General features: G+C 42.9%; 1 protein-coding gene across 1 annotated transcript; it reads left to right on the top strand.

The window, feature by feature from the left end:
* The first annotated feature begins 628 nt into the window (after nucleotides 1-628).
* On the top strand, nucleotides 629-20,062 carry LOC104353443 (myosin-1B). Its single transcript, XM_086473796.1, has 38 exons — nucleotides 629-832; nucleotides 919-1,062; nucleotides 1,156-1,312; nucleotides 3,309-3,336; nucleotides 3,434-3,548; nucleotides 3,628-3,720; nucleotides 3,818-3,881; nucleotides 3,962-4,060; nucleotides 4,166-4,269; nucleotides 4,351-4,489; nucleotides 6,716-6,834; nucleotides 6,925-7,074; nucleotides 7,700-7,870; nucleotides 8,117-8,423; nucleotides 8,773-8,843; nucleotides 10,146-10,233; nucleotides 10,329-10,446; nucleotides 11,152-11,275; nucleotides 11,361-11,497; nucleotides 11,599-11,854; nucleotides 12,815-13,057; nucleotides 13,286-13,462; nucleotides 13,548-13,693; nucleotides 13,781-13,871; nucleotides 13,960-14,349; nucleotides 14,466-14,592; nucleotides 14,829-14,947; nucleotides 15,232-15,428; nucleotides 15,831-16,014; nucleotides 16,101-16,266; nucleotides 16,439-16,563; nucleotides 16,833-17,141; nucleotides 17,291-17,494; nucleotides 18,494-18,619; nucleotides 18,713-18,883; nucleotides 18,970-19,074; nucleotides 19,310-19,405; nucleotides 19,910-20,062. Exons 1-38 carry the CDS (start codon nucleotides 629-631, stop codon nucleotides 20,060-20,062), a joined length of 5,817 nt encoding a protein of 1,938 aa, XP_086329922.1.
* Nucleotides 20,063-23,686: the final 3,624 nt, after the last annotated feature.

A 23,686-nucleotide genomic window follows, 5' to 3' on the forward strand; every position in this document is an offset into this window, starting at 1 on the left:
ACTTCTGAGTGTCTTTTATCAAGAAGTTTTCCTCTCTTGGTACAAGTTAATTTAAAGGATCAGCTTGAACTGGAAAAGGCAGAACAATTGTAGAAGTTAAGGCTCTGACTTCTAACTGAGGAAAAAGGTTTGCATAGACAATGCACACCTGTGCTTTTGCTTAGTTCACACCTTTTTCTTATGTTGCTCCATCTCTATAGTCAATACAAATAGCATGGTCTAAAATGTGCAAGAGACAGAGGATGTAAGTGGGCTCTCATAATTTCAATGACTGCCTTCAGTATCTCTGCTGCTTCATATAGAAAATATTTATATTGTGCCAATCAATTCAATTTCTCTGTACAGCCAACTGAAACACTACTAGATCTAAAGAACTGAACGTGTAAACTGGAATAAGGGAAAGAAAGTTAAAATTATCTACATCAAAGACACCTATCTTCTTTATGATCTCATAAAGGATATCTAGGGTGAAAAGCAGATAAGATAGAGAGGGAGACCATAAGAATAGGCAGAGTAGAACACTACAAAGTCAGGTGTGTAGTACAAAGGCATTTCTTCCTTCACTCATCACTGTGGTATGTCTCTCTGTGTCAGCCCCGTGCCGTGTTGCCCTGGATAAACTGTAGCCATGTCATCAGACTCTGAGATGGCTATCTTTGGGGAGGCAGCTCCTTACCTCCGAAAGTCAGAAAAGGAGAGAATTGAGGCCCAAAACAAGCCTTTCGATGCCAAGACTTCAGTCTTTGTGGTACATGCAAAAGAATCCTATGTGAAAAGCACGATCCAGAGCAAAGAATCAGGGAAGGTCACTGTCAAGACTGAAGCTGGAGAGGTGAGTGAAAAACAAGGCTTAAAAATTGTATGTAATTCAGAGTCTCAGATCTTAGCTGAAACACAGGCATCTCCTTCTGCTGGCAGACTCTGACTGTGAAGGAAGATCAAATCTTCTCCATGAACCCTCCCAAGTATGATAAAATCGAGGACATGGCCATGATGACCCACCTCCATGAACCCGCTGTGCTGTACAACCTCAAAGAGCGTTACGCAGCCTGGATGATCTATGTAAGTACCAGCAGCAGCCTTCCTTTGGGCAGCCAGCAGGAACTGCTCTGCCAGGCTGAGCGGAAGCCAATGTGCTGTCTCCCTTCCCTGCAGACCTACTCGGGTCTCTTCTGCGTCACTGTCAACCCCTACAAGTGGCTGCCGGTGTACAACCCAGAGGTGGTGTTGGCCTACCGAGGCAAGAAGCGCCAGGAGGCCCCTCCACACATCTTCTCCATCTCTGACAACGCCTATCAGTTCATGCTGACTGGTGAGTGACTCTCAGAGTGATTCTATGAAAAAGACATCTTAGAAGTAATCACAGAGTTTCCCTGAGAAATATGCTGATATTTTCTTAACACAGCATTAAAGTTCAGTCACAGCATTAATCACTGCTAATTTAAACAGGTTTTTTCATGCCAGTATTTCTAAAAATGAAGTATATTACCACAGATAGTTAGTGTGTCAGGAAAAACAGTAAGCCAAATGGACTTAGGTCGAGCAAGAAATATAATTGTATCTGAAATGAAACAGTGAAAGTGAACAGGGTATGAAATCCATATGTGATGTTAAAATTCTGTCTAATGATGTGAAGTTAATTGCACAAAGGGCTACAGGAAACCTCAGTGTCACAAATATTCAGATTCGTCTTGATAAAACCATGACACAAAAAAATGAAATAGGATTATGTATTTCTGACAGTTTTGCTTCCACCTTTTCATTCCTTTCTTTCTCAGTGCTATTGAGTTCAGAACTATTACCCGTGCTCAGGATTGCTTTGTTGTGTGTCTTTACTCTCCCTTTCTCTACTGCTCTAAATACAGCCTGTGTAGCAGAAAATTTTTTTAAAAACCCACAACAAACAAACAAACAAACAAAAAAACAGAAAGAATTTACTGTATGCAGGACAGAAACAATCATAGAGTGCCACAGGGAAGAAGCATAGGGCCCTTCAATGGTTTTCAACTTCATGAAAAAGCATTATAGTATCACAGAATCATAGAATGGTTTGGCCTGGAAGAATTCCTTAAAATCATGTAGTCCTTCCCTCTGGCATTCCGCTAGATTAGGTTGCTCAAATATCTGTCCAATCTGACCTGGAGCACTTCTAATGATGAGGCACAACCTATCCAGGCAATCTTTTCCAGTGGCTCACCACCCTCATGATAAAATATTTCTTCTTTATATCCAACCTAAATCTACCCTCTTTCAGTTAAAACTGTTGCCCCCTTGTCCTGTTACTACAGGCTCTCGTAAAAAATCTTTCTCTGTCTTTCTTATAAGCCCCCTTTAAATATTGAAAGGTGGACATAAGATGTCCTTGGAACCGCCTCTTCTCCAGACTGAAAAAACCCAACTCTCTCAGCCTTTCCTCATAGGAGACGTGTTCCAGATCTCTGATCATTTTCATGGCCCTCCTCTGGACCCACTCTAAAAAGTGCATGTCTTCCTTGTACAGGAGACCCAAGAGCTGGAGGGAGTATTCCAGGTGGAGTCTCACAGGAGCAGAGTAGAGGAGCAGAATCACCTCCCTCGACCTGCTGGCCACACTTCTCTTGATGCAGCCCAGGATACAATTGGCATTCTGGGCTGCACATGCACATTGCCAGTTCATATCCAATTTTACACACACCAGTACCTCCAAGTCCTTCTCTGCAGGACTGCTTTCAAGCCAGTCATGCCCCAGTCTGGACCTATATTGGGGATTGCCCTGACCAAGATGCAGGACACTGCACTTGGCCTTCTTGGACTTCATGATGTTCACATGGGCCCACTCCTCAATCCTATCAAGGCATTCCTTCCCACTGATGTTATCAACCACACCACTCAGCTTGCTGTCATCTGCAAACTTGCTGAGGGTGCAGCCAACGCTAGTATGCATGTCATTAATGGAGGTATTAAATAGTATTTGATTCAGCATAAAACCTTGATGGACACTACTCGTTAACCATTTGGACACTGACCTTTGACTGTAACTCTTTGGATGTGGCCTTCCAGTCAATTCCTTACCCACCTAGCCGTCCACCCATCAAATCTGTATATCTAATTTAGAGAGCAGAGTGTCATGTGTATTTTAGAGGTAAGAATAAGGTGCAAATGGCTTTGAAGGAATCGAAATTTTAAAAAAAAAAAAAATTAGGAGTAAAGAAAAGGGAAAAATTATGCAGAATTGGTTTTTTGGTCATAACTCACATTTATTGCATTGATTTTCAGTCACTTTTTTGTTCTTCATTTACAAAGTCTATGTGTTTCTGCCTCTTTCACAGATCGCGAGAACCAGTCAATCCTGATCACGTATGTACACCCCCTGCTCGGGTCCCTGCGGGGCTGCCCGGTGCCAGGGGACCTCCTGCCTGACACACGCTCTCTGCTTCTCTCATTGCTTTGACAGCGGAGAATCCGGTGCAGGGAAGACTGTGAACACAAAGCGTGTCATCCAGTACTTTGCAACAATTGCAGCGAGCGGGGAGAAGAAGAAGGAGGAGCAACAGGCAGGCAAAATGCAGGTGAGGTCCTAGGGGCAGGAGCATGCAGCTGTCACACTTATTTATTAGCTATATCATGACAATAAGATTTCTATTTTAGGGGACACTTGAGGATCAAATCATCAGTGCCAACCCACTGCTGGAGGCTTTTGGTAATGCCAAGACGGTGAGGAATGACAACTCCTCACGCTTTGTAAGTTGTTGCCTGGGACAAAATTACCTTTTCCGTATCAGCACACTGACTTGAATATTCTTGCAGTCAGGATGACTGACTTTTCTGCTTCTTTCAGGGTAAATTTATCAGAATCCATTTTGGTGCCACAGGGAAACTGGCTTCTGCTGACATTGAAACATGTAAGTGACCCCCCTGGCCTGATCCCCTTCCTTCCAGACTTCCTCAGTTCTCGTGCTAACTGTCCTCCTGTTCTTGCTAGATCTGCTGGAGAAGTCCAGGGTCACTTTCCAGCTCAAGGCAGAAAGAAGCTACCACATATTTTATCAGATCATGTCCAACAAGAAGCCAGAGCTAATCGGTAGGAAAGATCACTAACTTCTCCAGACAAAGGTCATGGAATGACATTTCATTCCTTTACATGCCAATTACATTCGATCTGTATGTGTTTTGTCCGTCTCTTCAGAAATGTTGTTGATCACCACCAACCCATATGACTACCATTATGTGAGTCAAGGTGAGATCACAGTTCCCAGCATTAACGACCAGGAAGAGCTGATGGCCACGGACGTAAGTAATACACAGGAGTTTTCTTAGACGGACTCTGACCTTCGACAGGCGTGGCGCTTACCCTAATGATTCTTCTGTTAGAGTGCCATTGACATCCTGGGCTTCACTCCTGATGAGAAGACAGCCATTTACAAGCTGACGGGGGCTGTCATGCACTACGGCAACCTGAAGTTTAAGCAGAAGCAGCGTGAGGAGCAGGCAGAGCCAGACGGCACAGAAGGTACCAGCACACTATATCTCGGAGCACAGTATTATATGTTGGAACACCCACTGATACAGGCAGTAATTCAGGGTCAGAATCATTGACTCGGCCTGCGCATTTCCCCAGGTGCCAGTGTTGTAGAACAGAAGCGTGTCCTGAGCAGAGCACTTTGCTGGAAGAACACAACTCAGTGGAAGCTGCACAGGGTTTTGAACTACACAAAGTATAAGGCCCAGTGAATCCTAAAGCACGCTTCCACTGGCTGACACACTGGGAGTCAGGCAGAAGAAAAGCAAGCTTTGCTGCTACACTGAATGGCAGCTTCCCAGACCTGGCACAGACACAGGAGCCACTCTGCTCACCGACTTAGGTTTATGTACCCACGTACCTACTGTCATTTACCATCAGCTGTAGTTATCTCCCAATGGTGTTGTTTCCAGGTGACAAGAAGCCAGAATCCTGAAGCTGCTCTGCTTCAAAGCCCGTATTCTGGAGACACCTGAACTGAGAGCATTGTGCTACTTCCGTTTACATGGGCAGTTAAAAAGGAACATCAGTTAAAACTGCCGCTGTGGCTCATGTGTTCTACATTTTCTGTAGAGTCTCAGCCTGTCTCCAGGACTTCTGTTGGAAAAATAGGCACCTGGGATGTGTCTATTCCATTTGCTTTGCCTAGACTTGTTCAAACGTGCATTCTTTCAAAAGTTCGTGGAAGTATTTCCATGAAACCAGAGTTATTTGTACATGTCATAAACATGTACTATTAAGGGTTTTTTTTTTTCTTGAGGTGTTTTTAGTGTGTGTGCTTTGGATTGTTTTTTAGGAAAGTTAAGGCGTAAGTGAAAAAGGCTGCAAGGAATACGATAGCAATGAATCTGTGAATGACGATGAGGACTAGTAGAATGCGCTCAAGTAATAGCTGTAATCATTGCGTGAATAGAACCAAAGGAAAGAGGTATAGAAGAGTATAAGAGATGACTATTAAATTATTAACAAATAACTCTACAAAAGTAAAATATAACATAACTTCCAATTTTGATCTTGTTTCATACCTTATTCTTTCCAGTGTTAAAAGTACATTAAATGCTTGGTTATAAATAACGTATACAATAAGAAGCATCTCAAAATTGGCATCTGTATTCTATTAGTATATTCTATAATGAGCTTTGGCCTTCTCACATTAAAGCACTCCCTAAATATTATAGATATAACTTTACTTAAGTGATGGTATTTTGCTGACAAAATCTTGGAAGCATTCAGAGCAGTGTACATAATAGTCTTTCCGTTGAAATCAGTTCTGTTGCACAGACACTGTGATCCTTCTCTGAGGATTACTCTGGACCTGTGAACAAATTTCTCAGTGTGGCAAAGTCAGCTTTTATTTTGGTAGGTTTATCTGCTCATAAAGCTGGGGGAGAACTATGGCAGGGCACCTTCTCCACCTCCTGTGGACTCCATTTACTCTAGAATCATTCTTTCTTCATCTGCTTTTGAAAACATTGAGGAAAATATGCAATCTATTCCAGTACTTCACTATAGTTATTCATTGGAAATCTTTTCCAAATTTCTAGCCTAAATATCTCTTGACACAATTTCAGACTGTTAGATCATTCCAATATTCATTCAGCAATCTGCTATACTTTTTTATCTTGATTTTATATACATTATACAAGCATTCTTGATCATATGATTTTACATACTGTGCCTGCTGGCAGAGTCTGAATCCAATATTAAAAGCAACAGCAGAAGATGAAATGCCAAACTTTTTTTTTGAGAATGCACTTCTAAAATTAGCCCTTCATCTCATATGTTTAGCTGCAGGTTCGTAACTGCATAATTGACACTTACTTATTGTACTCTCTTGGGTAGTATGTCTTTCAAGTTACCTTACCACAAGTCACTGAAACAAATTTTGAGAGGATCTGCGATTGTCTGCAACCTGATCATGATCCCAGACTTAACTTTCCTTTTTCTTTTTCAGTATTTATTACTGAGAAGTCTGCCTATCTAAATGTCTCTATACTAATTTTTCACTCAAAATTCAACATAAACTAAGAATAGGTGAAGAAACAGCCAACACAAAAGTTCTATAATTGCTGAGGAATATTGCTTATGATGATCTACAAATACATTGCTTTATCTTAACTATTTTTCTTATATTTACTAGAATTTCCTTTTAATACTTGTTTTAAAGAAACAGTAATGTCTGCTGGTACCTAAACAACTGATTTTTTTTGTCTTTAGTTGCTGACAAGGCTGCCTATTTGATGGGTCTGAACTCAGCAGACCTGCTCAAGGCCCTCTGTTACCCTCGAGTCAAGGTTGGGAATGAATACGTGACCAAGGGTCAAACTGTGCAGCAGGTAACAAAACTCCCCATTTTGTTGACAAATCCTCTGGTCTTCCTCTTTCACTCTCCATGATAACTACAACGCTTCTTGTTTTTATTTTAGGTGAACAATGCAGTTGGTGCCCTGGCAAAGGCTGTATTTGAGAAGATGTTCTTGTGGATGGTTATTCGCATCAACCAACAGCTGGACACCAAACAACCACGACAGTACTTTATTGGTGTCCTGGACATTGCCGGCTTTGAGATCTTTGATGTAACAACAGTGTTTTATTGCCATGTTTTTAGAATTAATTCTGTTGTGTGCCAAAGTACTTAAGAAGGAATGATGCCTTTTTTTTTTTTTTTTCCCAGAAATGGTTTGATCCTTTCAGATTGCATCTAAAGCATCATGATTCCCAAATGTTTTTAACAGGGAATAGACTTTTGTGTTGTACATATGCCAATGGAAATCCATAAATGCAGGATTTTAAACTTATTACAAACAGTAGATTAATATGGCATTCAGTACCTAATGCAGAGACACCAATTCCATAGACACAATTTGTGCTTAGAAGGATTGAGACATGCTTTGCAATTAGCATGTGGAAATGCTGGATAAACTGTTGTCCTGTGGACTCTCCCATGACTGAATTATGCCAGTCTAGTAGATATCAAAACTGACAAGTCTGAAATATTGAAGTGGCCAAATCTTCTAGGGGTCATAAATATACACATAGCTTGGCAAAAGAGATAGACTAACAGAAGTTCCAAACTCTTGACTGAGCAAAGAAGGAACACTCGCAGATCCTCCTGTAATTTGGTACAAAAAGCCAGCACTGTTCTTTATCCCTGGCTTTCTAAATTTACGTCAATAGTAATCTCTACTTATAATTGTGCAGTTCAACAGTCTGGAGCAGCTGTGCATCAACTTCACCAACGAGAAACTGCAACAGTTCTTCAACCATCACATGTTCGTGCTGGAGCAGGAGGAGTACAAGAAGGAAGGAATTGAGTGGGAGTTCATTGACTTTGGGATGGACCTGGCTGCCTGCATTGAGCTCATTGAAAAGGTATTTATGTAATTCACAATGTCTAATACTTTCAGAAATGCATTAATTCTTATATATGTTTATAAATGTAGCTTGAAAGTGTAAATGTGATATTGTAAATACATAAGTTTAGCTTATTTTACAATTTGCTCTTCTCAGTAGAACAATCCCTGAGACTGTTAATACTGTTCCACTCAAGAAGCTGTTCCTTTATCTGTGATTCTTTCTGCCTTTCCACCTCTTCCTCCTTCCTTTTGCTTCTCCCAGCCCATGGGCATCTTCTCCATCCTGGAAGAGGAGTGCATGTTCCCCAAGGCAACTGACACCTCTTTCAAGAACAAGCTCTATGACCAGCACCTGGGCAAGTCCAACAACTTCCAGAAGCCCAAGCCTGCCAAAGGCAAGGCTGAGGCCCACTTCTCCCTGGTGCACTACGCTGGCACGGTGGACTACAACATCTCTGGCTGGCTTGACAAGAACAAGGACCCACTGAATGAAACTGTTGTGGGGCTGTACCAGAAATCATCCCTGAAGACGCTGGCCTTACTCTTTGCCTCTGCTGGAGGAGAGGCAGGTCAGTTCTGTGAAATTCATATTTTCATTTTTATTTAATGACTCTACCAGAGCCATGAATATCAGCTATAGTGTTCTAAAGAAGCCGCATGTTGTGCAGAATCTCCTATGGCTTGAATTTATTAATAAAGTAAAAGACCAAAAGTATTTCAGGCCTTCCACTCAGCCATGATAGTCCCTTGAGTTATAACACACCTTTGGTCCCATATTCCTTTAGATTGACTGTTGACTCTCACTGCATCCTAGGCTCCTCTCTAAGCGTGACTGATACATATGAGCAAACTTCTTGTCTTAGAGAAAAATTTTACAAATCAAAGTTGTAAAACCATCTTTTTTTGTGTGTTCTTCAGAGAGTGGTGGTGGTAAGAAGGGAGGCAAGAAGAAGGGTTCTTCTTTCCAGACTGTATCAGCTCTTTTCAGGGTAAGTACAGAAGTCATTCTCTCTATTTTTTTCCTCTTCTATTTTTTTTTTTTTTTTTAATTGAAGATGGTGAAACCCCACACTAACTTAAACAGAGTCATTTTACTGCACCTATTAACATTTTTCTGCAACAAGAACATCTGCCCAGTTATTCATAAAAGAGCTGACTGCTGCAAGTCAGCTGAGGCCAGCTGAGGAAGATACACCTTGATCTAGCCTTCCTTTGAATTTTGGGAAAAGTACTTAGGTCAGACTACAATTTCATTTAGTAATGAGTACCTCAGTTGGTAGGATCAAGCTCTTCCCCCGCCCCCCCCCCCCCCCCCCCCCCCCCCCATGCCTTGGGATGACTGGTGGATGCGGCTACTTGCCTCGGGGAATCTCAAATCTGGATTGGCACATACAAATGTATATGAATTTGCACATGATAATATATAACACGTAATACATAGCACATAATTATTTGCACATGATTATACATATGAAGGTAAGGCAATAGGGAAATGCCAAGTCCAGGTACCTTTCCACCTACAGACAGAAACTAAGGCAGATGGAAACACTCCTTTTTCAGCACTTGTGGCATCTAGCTACTATCTGGCAGCCTGAACAGTTTTTCACACTGTGAAAGAGGTATTTGTCTGAGCAGCTTTGCTCCTGCTCCAAAACAGGGCTGAACTGAGAACTGTTAGGACCTAGCTAGTAAAAGTGACCACTAAAAGCAGAGATAGTCACGGAATTGCTTTTAAAAGCAATTCTAGAACGGGGTGCTGTAGGACCTGCCACTCATTACTTTTCTCTGTGACTTGTGACCCCCATGCTGACCGAACAGGAAGTCTTTCTTGTCTTCACCTGTTCAGCCTTTGTCAAATATATCTTCACAAGTAGCACGTCCCTTTCCTAGCCTTCTCCGCAAACTTGGTTCTTGCCCCTCTTCCATTTTGTCCTGTTTTTTGGTTTTCTTTCTGTTCCCATCAATAGTGTCTTCCATAGAGTAAAAATCTGGTAACTACAAAGAATCATCTTTCACTCAAAATAATGCCTTTTGCCACAAATTTCTGGTCATCATTCCCCATGGATATCTTGTCTGGGTGGCTGTATCACTCAGTCACAGGAAAACACATTACACAGTTTCACTAATTTCCCTCACTCTCAAGACAGACAAGCAGAAGAAAACTCTAATTAGCATGGTTATAGGTGGGCATAATAAAACCATTATTGCATTCCATCACTTTTCTCACATCTGACAGTATAATTGCAGAGGTACCATTTGTTAACGAAAAATCTTTGCACATGAACACACAGGAGAACCTAAACAAGCTGATGACCAATCTACGGAGCACTCACCCTCATTTTGTGCGCTGTATTATCCCCAATGAAACAAAAACACCTGGTAAGAACCTCAAATAGAGAGAAATTACAGTGTGATGCAGCCATTATTCTCTGTGCTTTGTCATAAAGTATCACATAATTGCCTCGTTTGCTTAGGTGCCATGGAGCATGAACTGGTGCTACACCAGCTGCGCTGTAACGGTGTGCTGGAAGGAATTAGAATTTGCAGGAAGGGGTTCCCCAGCAGAATCCTCTATGCAGATTTCAAACAGAGGTCAGTCTCCTTTCCGCTTTCCACTCTGTATTCGCTGCATAATTTCTAGATCTTAACTACTGTAACATTTGTGGTTGTTTTTTAATGACAAATTTACCTGATTATAATATGAAGAAGGTAGAATTGTTCAGGCAATGGGTATGGCTACCAAAAGAGAAATTGTTGAGAAATGAAGAGGTAAGTCAGGTGTCCTCACTGATTGCTCTTCATCACACAACTGAACTTTGCCAGTGTCTCTGAATACGGAAGCACAACCGAGCTACACAAGCCAATGTGTACAAGATTAAAAAATGCAGACTGGGATGTGGCTACAGCACGTTCTCAGACAAAAATTACAAACTCAGAAGGTTTTGGCCATTGTACCAGCTGCAAGTTTCAGGGGAAGATGCTTTCTTCCTATACACACAGTGGCAATGTTCCTTTCTAGCAAATTTGTACAGCACAGTTTAAGCAAAAAAAAGATAGAGGACTGAAACAGCTGGAGAACAGCGTCCTCTTTTGATCAAGGACTGATCACCTAAAGACAGTAAGTTTCCTTAACTTTGTTATCAGATTAGGACTTGATTACAACCATATCTCTAAACAACGGGTGAAATTCCAAGTTCTTCAGCCCTATTCTGCTGCAAAGACTGCTGTTGATTTCAACAAACTGTATAACCTTGTGACTTGAGATGGCCTTCATTCATATTTCCTCTCATTCCACAGATACAAGGTGCTTAATGCCAGTGCCATCCCAGAGGGACAGTTCATTGATAGCAAGAAGGCTTCTGAGAAGCTTCTCGGGTCAATCGATGTGGACCACACCCAGTACAAATTTGGTCACACCAAGGTACAAGCCCTCCTTGACTCACTCACTGCATGTCTCTGCTTTGCTCTACCTGACAGTGATGTGCGGCAACATTCCCTTTCTCAAGGTGTTCTTCAAAGCTGGGCTGCTGGGACTGCTGGAGGAGATGAGGGATGAGAAGCTGGCGCAGCTCATCACTCGCACACAGGCCAGGTGCAGGGGCTTCCTGATGAGAGTGGAGTACCAGAGAATGGTGGAGAGGAGGTAGACATTCTTCAACTTCAGTTAATGCCACTGTACTTGGGGGAAAGTGTGGGCACCCATCATACTGAAAATATTCAATGTACATTTCAATTATGCTTCAGGGAGTCCATCTTCTGCATCCAGTACAACGTTCGGTCCTTCATGAACGTCAAGCACTGGTCCTGGATGAAGCTATTCTTCAAGATCAAGCCCTTGCTGAAGAGTGCAGAATCTGAGAAGGAGATGGCCAACATGAAGGAAGAATTTGAGAAAACCAAGGAAGAGCTTGCAAAGTCTGAGGCAAAGAGGAAGGAGCTGGAGGAGAAAATGGTTGCTTTGCTGCAGGAGAAAAATGACCTGCAGCTCCAAGTGCAAGCTGTAAGTTGTATTAGAATATTTCTTCCAGGAGAATATACATAATTTCTAGATACTCCCTCATAGTATAGAACTCTCATACTGCACACTAAATTGCAATAGAAAGTACTTTAATCTGAATCACTAAAGGTAAAATTCAGAGCACTCAGTGTCAACCTGATAATACGAGGTTCTAACTTGGGAATGAGTATTTAAGCCTCTATGCCTACAGTTATGTTCTCCATGCAAGCTCTCAAGATAAGGTCCAACTGCAGTCACTACAGATTTAGTATATACAGTTAACAGAGTGTGGAGAGCAATTCAATTGACTACTTAGTCTGGTTTTAATTAGTTGCTTAAATAAAATAGCTTTATGTAGCTTCTTATGTTACATGATATCTTACCATTCCCACTGCAGCCCGTATCCCAGGAAGACACAAATACCCTCTACATTGTCCCTACATGTACCTCCAACATCCTTTGGAAGATCAAAAGATTTGGCAACATTTATATAATGTTTTTGTGTCCTTAAGTGTATACTTCACAACTTCAAAATGCAGTCAGGTTCAAATGGAAATCACCAGTTCCATCAAGATTATGTACCAATTTGTCTGGAACAACAAAAATTAATCCTGAATCAGTCTTGCCAAGAAAAGCTTTTACAGAGATAAAACAAAAAGATCTGTGCACAACTATATTCACTCAGTAACTTTCAGGGAAAGTAATCAAAATCCTTAGTAAAAAAAATACTTTTAGATATTTAGTTATCTTATATATAAATACAGCAAGACAGAATATTCGATGCCAGAAAAAAATTTAAATAGAATGAAAACCTATTCTGATATAAAGGGGCTGTGCAAAAATCATTTCCCACAAGATAATAAAAAATAATTCCATGTTTATTTCTTCAAAAGGAAATAATAATTTTTATCCCTCTTTTGCTAAAACTTGTGATTAGCAAACAAAATTATGTTTCTCTAACAGGAAGCTGATGCTTTAGCTGATGCTGAGGAAAGATGTGATCAGCTCATCAAAACCAAAATCCAGCTGGAAGCCAAAATTAAGGAGGTGACTGAAAGGGCTGAGGACGAGGAGGAAATTAATGCTGAGCTGACAGCCAAGAAGAGGAAACTGGAGGATGAATGTTCAGAGCTGAAGAAAGATATTGATGACCTTGAGTTAACATTGGCCAAAGTGGAGAAGGAAAAGCATGCCACTGAAAACAAGGTACACACACAGGGAGTCACATGAAGGGTGAAGGGACAGATGCTTCTCACATCAGCCTGGTGTCCTGAGGACAAAGCTAGGTTTGGAAGATACCAGGAGCATCACAGCGGGGTAGCCAGGTAGCCCACATGGAAAACAAGCTCCTGGCTATGCACTGCAAAGTGAAAAGGTCACTGCACTGGTAGTCAAGTCTTCTACAGACTTTTGGTTCTTTCTTGCAATCAACAGGTGAAAAACCTCACAGAGGAGATGGCAGCCCTGGACGAGACCATCGCCAAGCTGACAAAAGAGAAGAAAGCCCTCCAAGAGGCCCACCAGCAGACACTGGATGACCTGCAGGCAGAAGAGGACAAAGTCAATACGCTGACCAAAGCTAAGACCAAGCTGGAGCAGCAAGTGGACGATGTAAGCAGACAGGCAGACAGCAAGGACAGGACAGGTATGGAGTTAAACTGGGCTGGCCCAGCACTGATGGTCTTGTTTGTTTCAGCTGGAAGGGTCCCTGGAGCAGGAGAAGAAACTGCGCATGGACCTTGAGAGAGCTAAGAGGAAACTGGAAGGAGACCTGAAGCTGGCCCACGACAGCATAATGGATTTGGAGAATGATAAGCAGCAGCTGGATGAGAAACTGAAGAAGTAAGAGTGGCTGCAGGGCACCTGAGTGCTGGGCTGGTGCACTTGTCTTTTTCCTTTGAGCTCTGACATGCTTTGCTTTGCCCAAAGGAAAGACTTTGAAATCAGCCAGATCCAGAGCAAAATCGAGGATGAGCAAGCCCTGGGCATGCAATTACAGAAGAAGATCAAGGAGCTGCAGGCAAGTCTCTGTTCCTTCCCCTCTCCCACCCAGACTCAGGTCAGGTAGGAGGAGGACATGGCTGTGAAGGGTCCCTAATGTACCCCAGGCTCGTACTGAGGAACTGGAGGAGGAAATTGAGGCAGAGCGAACCTCTCGGGCAAAAGCCGAGAAGCATCGGGCCGATCTCTCGAGGGAGCTAGAGGAGATCAGCGAGCGCCTGGAAGAAGCAGGAGGAGCTACCGCAGCTCAGATTGATATGAACAAGAAGCGCGAGGCGGAATTTCAGAAGATGCGCCGTGACCTCGAAGAGGCCACGCTGCAGCACGAAGCCACGGCTGCCGCCCTGCGGAAGAAGCATGCGGACAGCACAGCGGAGCTGGGGGAGCAGATCGACAACCTGCAACGCGTGAAGCAGAAGCTGGAGAAGGAGAAGAGCGAGCTGAAGATGGAGATTGATGACTTGGCCAGTAACATGGACTCTGTCTCCAAAGCCAAGGTACACAAACACCTTGTAGGCTCACTGACCTAGTGGAATACAATGCAACTTCGTGCACCTGCTATTATTAGGAGTATGGATGGTTAACCCCTCCCATCCCGTATGTTGATACACAGGCGAACCTGGAGAAGATGTGCCGCACACTGGAAGATCAGCTAAGTGAGATTAAGACAAAAGAAGAAGAGCATCAGCGCATGATCAATGACCTCAATGCTCAAAGAGCTCGTCTGCAGACAGAATCAGGTAAGACCTACACATCTCTGATGTGCAAATGAACAATGTCAGAGAGTTAGTGCAGAAAGGACCCTTCTCGGCACACGGTCTCTCCAACATGCTTTGTCCCCTCCACTGTAATGAGAAATGTAGGAAATGGGATCATAAGCTTCTACAAGGTCTGCTCACTAGTTTTACAGCCCTAAATGTCCACAATACTTTCATCAGTGGCAATAAAAGGCTTGTGTATCTGTAATTTTTCCCAGGTGAATATTCACGCCAGGTGGAGGAGAAGGATGCTCTGATTTCTCAGCTGTCAAGAGGCAAGCAGGCATTCACCCAACAGATTGAGGAACTCAAGAGGCACCTAGAGGAAGAGATAAAGGTGAGAAGGCTTTTCCATAAACATATGGAATCATGGAATCCACAAGATGGGGGGGCGAGATGATAACCACATAGGTAATGTGGTGCAATTTGTCTTACATTAGCTTTGCTCCCCCTTCCCTGCAGTTTATCCATTCATCCTTTTCAAGATTCCCAGATCTTCCTTTCTCATTCAGTAGCTTACCATCATTCTCACAATAGAATCATCCAGTCTCCATCAACATGGGAAATTTCACAGGGTATTTCCTTTCATTGTCAATCAAATCATATTTATTTTCCCCACAGGCCAAGAACGCCCTGGCCCACGCCTTGCAGTCTGCTCGCCACGACTGTGACTTGCTCCGGGAGCAATACGAGGAGGAGCAGGAAGCCAAGGGGGAGCTGCAGCGTGCCCTGTCCAAGGCCAACAGCGAAGTGGCCCAGTGGAGAACCAAATATGAGACGGACGCTATTCAGCGCACGGAGGAGCTGGAGGAGGCCAAGTAAGTGGGGAAGGTGGGGAAGGCTGGCAGAGACTAAGGATGGAAATGTGAGGAGACCACGGTGATACTGTCAGAAAGATGCCAATTTTCTACTTTGGGGTGGGGTACCAGGAAGAAAGAAAACATAAATGAGAGCAGGGATGCATTGGAGAAAATCAGAAGCAGCAAAGCTCTTCAGACACAAACGAGCAGAGAGATGCTAGTGTGAATAGTAGAGAGTGAATTGCTGTAGCCCAGGATTCAGACATAGCAATACAGTGGCTGGCTGGGTTACACGCCTCTGTGTAAATGGAGATCACACCCTACCAAGTGGCTGAGTGTGCTCTTATAAAAAAGATACTGGCTGCACAGCATATGCTCCCATTTGCTTCCTCACCTGGACCTGTGTTTACCCCCTCCCAGGAAGAAGCTGGCACAGCGCTTGCAGGATGCAGAGGAACACGTTGAAGCTGTGAATGCCAAATGTGCCTCCCTTGAAAAGACAAAGCAGAGGCTGCAGAACGAAGTGGAGGACCTGATGATTGATGTGGAGCGATCAAACGCCGCCTGTGCAGCTCTGGATAAGAAGCAGAAGAACTTTGACAAGGTCTTCTGGGCTCCAGCCTTGGGGCTCCTGGGCAGAGCATGCCCTCCTGATTGCCACGTCCATACTGAGGTCCTGTTTCTCTTCAGATCCTGGCAGAATGGAAGCAGAAGTATGAGGAAACGCAGGCCGAGCTGGAAGCCTCCCAGAAGGAGTCTCGCTCTCTCAGCACGGAGCTGTTTAAGATGAAGAATGCCTATGAGGAGTCCTTGGACCACCTGGAAACGCTGAAGCGTGAGAACAAGAACTTGCAGCGTAAGTCCCTGGCCCTCGGCTCCTGGCTGGGCTTTCTCACTATCCACCACTACCCACCGCTGCACATGGGTCTGGGCCTGCGGGTCGGCAAAGATGCCTGTCACCTGGGTGTGACATGGCCCTTCCCATTCTGCTCTGTGCCTGACCATGCCACTGGTCTGTGTTCCCCCAGAGGAGATTTCCGACCTCACGGAGCAGATTGCAGAGGGAGGAAAGGCGATTCATGAGCTGGAGAAAGCCAAGAAGCAGATCGAGCAGGAGAAATCTGAACTCCAGGCTTCCCTGGAGGAAGCCGAGGTACATGTTTCTGTTCTTAATTGTTTACTTGCAACATCGTTTAGCAACCTGTGGTAACATTTATGAAATTATATGCATTGAGAATACACCCCAGGTGAAGGAAGCGGGGATTTTGGACACGGTTAAAGTCTTTGGATACACAGCAATCTTTTTTTTTCCTTTCCTGAAGTCTCAGACCTCATGCTGTTGATTATTCTTCAAGAGAATAGTTCATGTAAAGTTACTGAGCTTGTTATTTATATAATTAGCTGATTTTTATATTTTTTCAGGCTTCCCTAGAACATGAAGAGGGGAAGATCCTGCGCCTCCAGCTTGAGCTCAACCAAGTGAAGTCTGAGATTGACAGGAAGATAGCAGAGAAAGATGAGGAGATTGACCAGATGAAGAGAAACCACCTCCGAGTTGTGGAGTCCATGCAGAGCACCTTGGATGCTGAGATCAGGAGCAGGAATGAAGCCCTGCGACTGAAGAAGAAGATGGAGGGAGACCTGAATGAAATGGAGATCCAGCTGAGCCATGCCAACCGCCAGGCTGCCGAGGCACAGAAGAACCTGAGAAATGCACAAACAGTGCTGAAGGTATGGCACAACTAAACATGTGTTGACCAGTTTCTGACACAGCTAAAAATTTTCCAGTTCTACAATTCAAAAATCTGTTCTGATATGAAAATAAGAAATAGGAAAATAGGAAAAATACACCTCACAATCTGTCTTGTCTCGCTTTCCAGGATACCCAGATACACTTGGATGATGCTCTCAGGACACAGGAGGACCTGAAGGAGCAGGTGGCCGTGGTGGAGCGCAGAGCAAACCTGCTGCAGGCTGAAGTTGAGGAACTAAGGGTGGCCCTGGAGCAGACGGAGCGGTCGAGGAAAGCGGCTGAGCAGGAGCTTCTGGATGCAAGTGAGCGTGTGCAGCTCCTCCATACCCAGGTCAGTGTATAAATATATTTAGTTTTTATACTTTTTTTACATACATATATAACAACTGAAGACTGGCTGAAATGTAAATTATTTTGTGAAATGTTTTTAATTTTCACGGTATGGGTAACAAATATTAAAATTGACTTTACAGATGCAGATAAAACACAAATTTCTCTAGACTACAGTGCAGATACCTTAAAAGTAATCAATTCAGAGAGTGAGGTTTTTACTCTACGTCTTGTGTTCAACAGCTTTCAAATTTACACTTGAGACTGTAAAGTGAAATTTACATTGATCACTAACAAAATAGAAATACACTAATACTGTCATTAACATAATTTAACAATGTCCTTCTAAGTATTCTATAGCACCATTTAAAAATTTTACTACCATTAAATTGAAAATTGTAATGAAAGATTATGTCTTTTTTCTTTATAAGTCTAAATTCCTTCTCTGTTGACTGAGAAACTGTGAGGAAAGACTTTATGGAGGATGTTCTTGAAATCACAGAATCACAGAATGGTAGGGTTTGGTAGGGACATCTGGAGATCATCCAGTCCCAATCCCCTGCTAAAGCAGGTTCACCTAGAACAGGTTGCACAGGATAGTGTCCAGGCAGGTTTTGAATACCTCCAGAGAAGGAGACTCCACAACCTCTCTGGGCAGCCTGTTCCAGTGCTCTGCCAGCATCTAAATAAAGAATTTTTTCCTCATATCCAGGTGGAATTTCCTGTTTCTGCCTGTTGTCCCTTGTCCTATCACTGGGGACCACTGAAAAGAGTCCAGCCCCATCCTCTTGACACCCACCTTTTAGCTAATAAAAAAATACTGATAAATACTGAAACACATCACAGCTGAGAAACTAACAGCTACCACACCAGATGCTTTAGAACAGAATCCCATGTGGCCTGATGGCACAAGTTATGTTAAAAAACATTTATAGAATGTCCTTGATTTGATATTGCAAGCTAACAAAACCAAAATTGTGATGTTAATGCTTTTCAACAGAACACCAGCTTGATCAACACCAAGAAGAAGCTGGAAACAGATATTTCGCAAATTCAGAGTGAAATGGAGGACACAATCCAGGAAGCCCGCAATGCTGAAGAGAAGGCCAAGAAGGCCATCACAGATGTGAGTTGGGATCTTCTCTCACTGCTGATGGTGGATGTATTCTCCTGCAAACTGTCTCCAACCCCAAAATGCCTTTGACTCTTTGCTTTTCAGGCAGCCATGATGGCAGAAGAGCTGAAGAAAGAGCAGGACACCAGCGCCCACCTGGAGAGGATGAAGAAGAACCTGGACCAGACGGTGAAGGACCTGCAGCTTCGTCTGGATGAGGCTGAGCAGTTGGCGCTGAAGGGAGGCAAGAAGCAAATCCAGAAGCTGGAGGCCAGAGTGCGTAGGGCTGGTATTTGTGCATGAGTGAGCACGTCCCTTGGAGAGACACCAGGGAAGCTGCAAAGATGGGCTTCTCGCTGCAGGTGCGGGAGCTGGAAGGGGAGGTTGATGCTGAGCAGAAGCGCAGCGCTGAAGCCGTGAAGGGTGTGCGCAAGTACGAGAGGAGGGTGAAGGAGTTGACCTACCAGGTAATGCAGGAAGCTTCTTCGTGTTGACACACTCTTATTATAGGAAAGCAAAATGTTGGCACATTGCCTTCCAGAGGGGTTTCTTTCTATACATCAGTCAGTGACACAGTTAACAAAATTTTGACCTTTGTCCTTCTGGGCTTCAATGCTCCACAAGGAATGTTTCTGCCTCCATTTCACATTTGTGAAATGTAAAGAAAGGAGCAAACAACTCTTTGCTGTTTCCTCTCTGTAGTCTGAGGAAGACCGGAAGAATGTTCTCAGGCTCCAAGATCTAGTGGACAAGCTGCAAATGAAAGTGAAGTCCTACAAAAGACAAGCTGAGGAGGCTGTAAGTACCACTCTGACCAAGGCCAAACTTCTTTCTGATGGAGGTGGAATTCCGTATTGGTGTTTTCTTCTGACCAACTTTTTGAAACCTCAACTGTTGTGATGCCTTTGCTACTGCAAGACAATAGGGAATGTAAGAGAAAGAATTACTGGTTTGGGGAGGAACTATACTTTCCCAGCTTTATTTTTTTGTGCTCTAAGCCTCACTTGCTGCCTCTATTTCTTCCTTCTTACTCCACACTGGGTGTCAGAAGCAGCTGCTACTCTGTCTATTCAGGAATCTGCCATGAACTCTGCCTAGACCATGCTGTGTAATGTGGCCATAGCGTTTTTGACAATCCAATGTTCTCTTCTCTTCTGGCACACTTAATGCCCTGAGCAGCTTCTTACCTTGGTTCTGAATCTGCCCTGCTTGCCCAGCTGTGGCATTTCAATTTTTGTTTGATCAGTTTTCAGATATTGAAATGTCTACACGCTGCCTTCACATCTCCCTCTCCCCACACAGGAGGAGCTGTCCAATGTCAACCTCTCCAAGTTCCGCAAGATCCAGCACGAGCTGGAGGAAGCCGAGGAGCGGGCTGACATTGCAGAGTCGCAGGTCAACAAGCTCCGAGTGAAGAGCCGGGAGTTTCATAAGAAGATAGAAGAGGAGGAATAAGGATCCCAAGGCTAAAAAGTGACCTGAGGCATGCACAAAATGTAAACCTCTGTGTCGCTTTCTTCTGTAATTATAATTTATGTCTAGGTAATAAAGACAGTAGAGAACTTTGCATATGAACAGTGATTAACATGCTTTTTCAGCGTTCATTACTTTTGAAGTACGTGTGCTTTGTTCATGTTCACATTTAAAAGTATATTAAAGAGCAACAAATTTTTACATTTACATTGTTAAAGATGCATGAGGAATCATAACTATTACATAGATTTGCTATTCATCTTGCAATAAGAAGTATGCTTTCTTTGGTAGACTAAGACTACATTCTTTAAAGTTATTTTGATGACTTCTTCGGTTAAAAAAAAAAAAAAAAGAAAAAAGAAAAGGAAAATAGATTCCTGCAGGATTAAAATTATATAATATTTTAATAATTGAAAAATGTTACTTATTCAGTTAGGCTTAAGGATGTGAGAAATTCAAATTTCTATGATTCAGAAGACTGAAGTTTACTCCAAGAATTGACAAGCCATCAAACCAATGTAGTGAGGTAGTGGCATGAAAAGATTTCCTCACTCTCTTTCTCTGAAGCTATTTTCTTTCATACTTAGCACAAAATTATAGGTTTTGTTCAGTTCATAGATGGGGTGAGTGACAAGAACGACCGGTTAAAAGACTATGGAAGAAAGAATAGCTAAGGCTGCAGACTCCTGGGCATAGGTAAAAATGAGTATTTTACAGACAATTGAAAGATATTTGAACACATATTGAGACGGATAAAGGTGCCGGAGTGGGTTTTTTTCATTATAGATACAATATGCTGTAAAGAAGTAATGTCACAGATAAAAAGAACGAGTTTAAGTGAAAATCACTTCGAAGAATAACAGTTTCTACTGAGATATTAGTATGGTATCAGGAAAGTCTGCTACACTTACCAGAGACCACATTTGAACATGGATAGGTATTTCTATATCATAAAAAAGAGAAATAATTCTGGAAATCGTATTGCATTGTTGACTTCCATCATACAAACTGAAGTTCAAACATTATTGTGGCGTTTTGTATTTCTCCAGCAAGCTGTTTGTGAAACATGAGAAGGTCACATCTACCATTGATTTTGCTAAGTAGCAGTATTAGAAGCAAATATTTAAGTGCAAGATACTCACCTCACAAGTGATAATTCAGTTTTAAAGAAAGGATACACAGAGCCTACTTAAATAATTTTTTTTAGACAGTAAGGAAATTTTTTAACATAAAAATTGGTGGACATTGAAGTTTAGAATGGAAGAGATGCAGCAACTATCAGCAGTGGATGGAGATGTTCTAGTTCTGTTGATATGATATATTTAAAAACTGCCTTCTGTAGAAATCAAACATTGTTTCATAATGAAATACATGTTCTGGTTGAGAATCACCTGTCATATTCTGATGCAGAGTAGACACCAATCAAAGAGTTTGTCTCATCTTACTGCTTCATTTTACTATTCCCTGCATGTATGCTTGCTGTAGGGAGATCTGCAACAGAATCTCTGTGAAAAACAAACATACTCTTCAGGTTTTTCTATATTCTCCACATTCTAGTGCGGACATCAAGCAGGACGAAAGAGTATCTGCCTCTGCTGGAGGAGCAGGACCAAGAGAAGGTAGACCTGTATTAAACTAAGGAGTCCCTGAAGAAAGACGCCCTGTGAAAATGAGAGGAAGAGAGAACAGGTCTTCCCTGGCAGGTCAAGCCCAGTCAGCCAGTGTTGCACGCAGTAGCCCTGGGAGAAGATGAGCTGTTAGGTACAGAATACTGCTTTCCTCATCCGGCACTAAAGGACAGAGATCAGTTATTCACCCACACTAATCTTTACACTTCTAAATCTTGGGAAGGGCCCTATGATCAAGAACACTACAAAAGGTACCCCTCAATAAGATCCTCAAACACAGTGACATTCCCTAAATACAATGATATAAGGAAATGGAATGAAGCTGCATAAGGGGAAGTTTAGATTGGACACTGGAAAATGTTCTTCACCGAGAGGGTAGTCAATCACTGGAACAGGGCCCCCAGGAAAGAGGCCACGTCACCAAGCCTGTCAGAGTTCAAGGAGTGTCTGGATGACACCCTTAGTCATATAGTTTAGTTTAGGTAGTCCTGTGAGGAACAGGGATTTGGACTCAATGATCCTAATGGGGCCCTTCCAACTTGAGATATTTTATGATTGACAATGTTGTTCACCTCATGGTTGAGGAATTGCACTGATCGTCTTCAGTAACCTCACTGACCCAAAACCTGGTGGTAAAGACAAGGTAAAGACAGCCCAGTTGGGCTACTGAAGAATATGATAAGGAAGTAAGCTGGAAGATGACCAGAGCCAACACTGGCAGATTTCTAAGGCAACAAGGTGTCCTCATAGCTAAGAACACACCCTTGTGCCTCTTTTCCTATGTGCACCTCCTCCTGCTCCATGACGAACTGTCAACATGGGCCAAGTCCCAGACAACTTTACATCTACTCCTAAGCAATTCCAGCCAAAGTTCAAGGAACCTCATTCAAAGGTCTAAGAAAAACACTTTTGTTCAAGCTGTTACATCACAGTAATATCCTGTAATGTTGAACAAGAAAGTTGGACAGAAGTACATCTGGATGGTCAGCTTACAGGGACAACTGAGTGAGGACTATCAAATATACACAGTACATATCTCACATGTAATAGTGTACCTGCACCACCAAAGCAGGGAAAAGGTGATCAGTGAAGAACTGTCTTGTGTTGTTCAATTGAGAGAGGCAATCACCATGGCTCACTATCCAAAAATCATAAAGTAAATCAGACAATCTCCATGGTGACCAGCGCTGTAGGAAAGTACCAAAGGGAATTCCTGGGAGCACATCCATTCTCTGAATTGTCTCTACAAGCAGAATAGTCACTTTAGGGAGATCCCTGCTCAGGCCAGTCTCCTAAATGTCTCCTGCTTTCACAAACCAATGTTTTTGCTCTGAAATGTCCTGTGTTGTCCAGAACGTAGGGGACCAGCAGAGACTGGGTTCTCTGAAGGAGAATATAAGGGACATTGTGACCATGGTTGGAGGCTCTTTCTACCACACATTGTTTGAGAACACAGCAGAGCCTGGCTGGATAAGGAATGATACTTGCCACAGCCTCTGAGTTCAGAGCCTTTCCACCACAGGGAAGACTCACTGGATAAATAAGGGACAGAAACCATAGGCTGATTTTCCCCGAGCCCCTCATTTGTTTTTCACACTGCATTGTCATTTATTTCACAAGCTCCTTAGAGGACTAAAAGGTGTCCTAGAATTGGTGGACATTTGGTTTAGTCCCCACAGTACATTTAATCTATTTATAATTTGAGTGAAACCCTCCTTTCTAGGAGTCTTTACCCTCTCTCTGTCCAGGGAAAGTCTATTGCAGAGCTATCCAAGAATGAGCCTAGGAAACTGTGATTTTTCCAGTGTCAGATCCATAGCAAAAGTATAGCTGCCTCCTCATAGAAGAGGAGTTACATGGCAGTGACTGTTGCTGTTGATCATTCACTTCTAAGTGAATGTACCAGCCAAGCAAGCTAGCCCTCTCTGTTAGATGCAGTGCCACTGCCTTAACACACACGTTCACCATTATGCTCCTG

The sequence above is a fragment of the Leptosomus discolor genome, chromosome 15 (genome assembly GCF_034619465.1).
Source record: "Leptosomus discolor isolate bLepDis1 chromosome 15, bLepDis1.hap2, whole genome shotgun sequence".
NCBI lineage: Eukaryota > Metazoa > Chordata > Aves > Leptosomiformes > Leptosomidae > Leptosomus > Leptosomus discolor.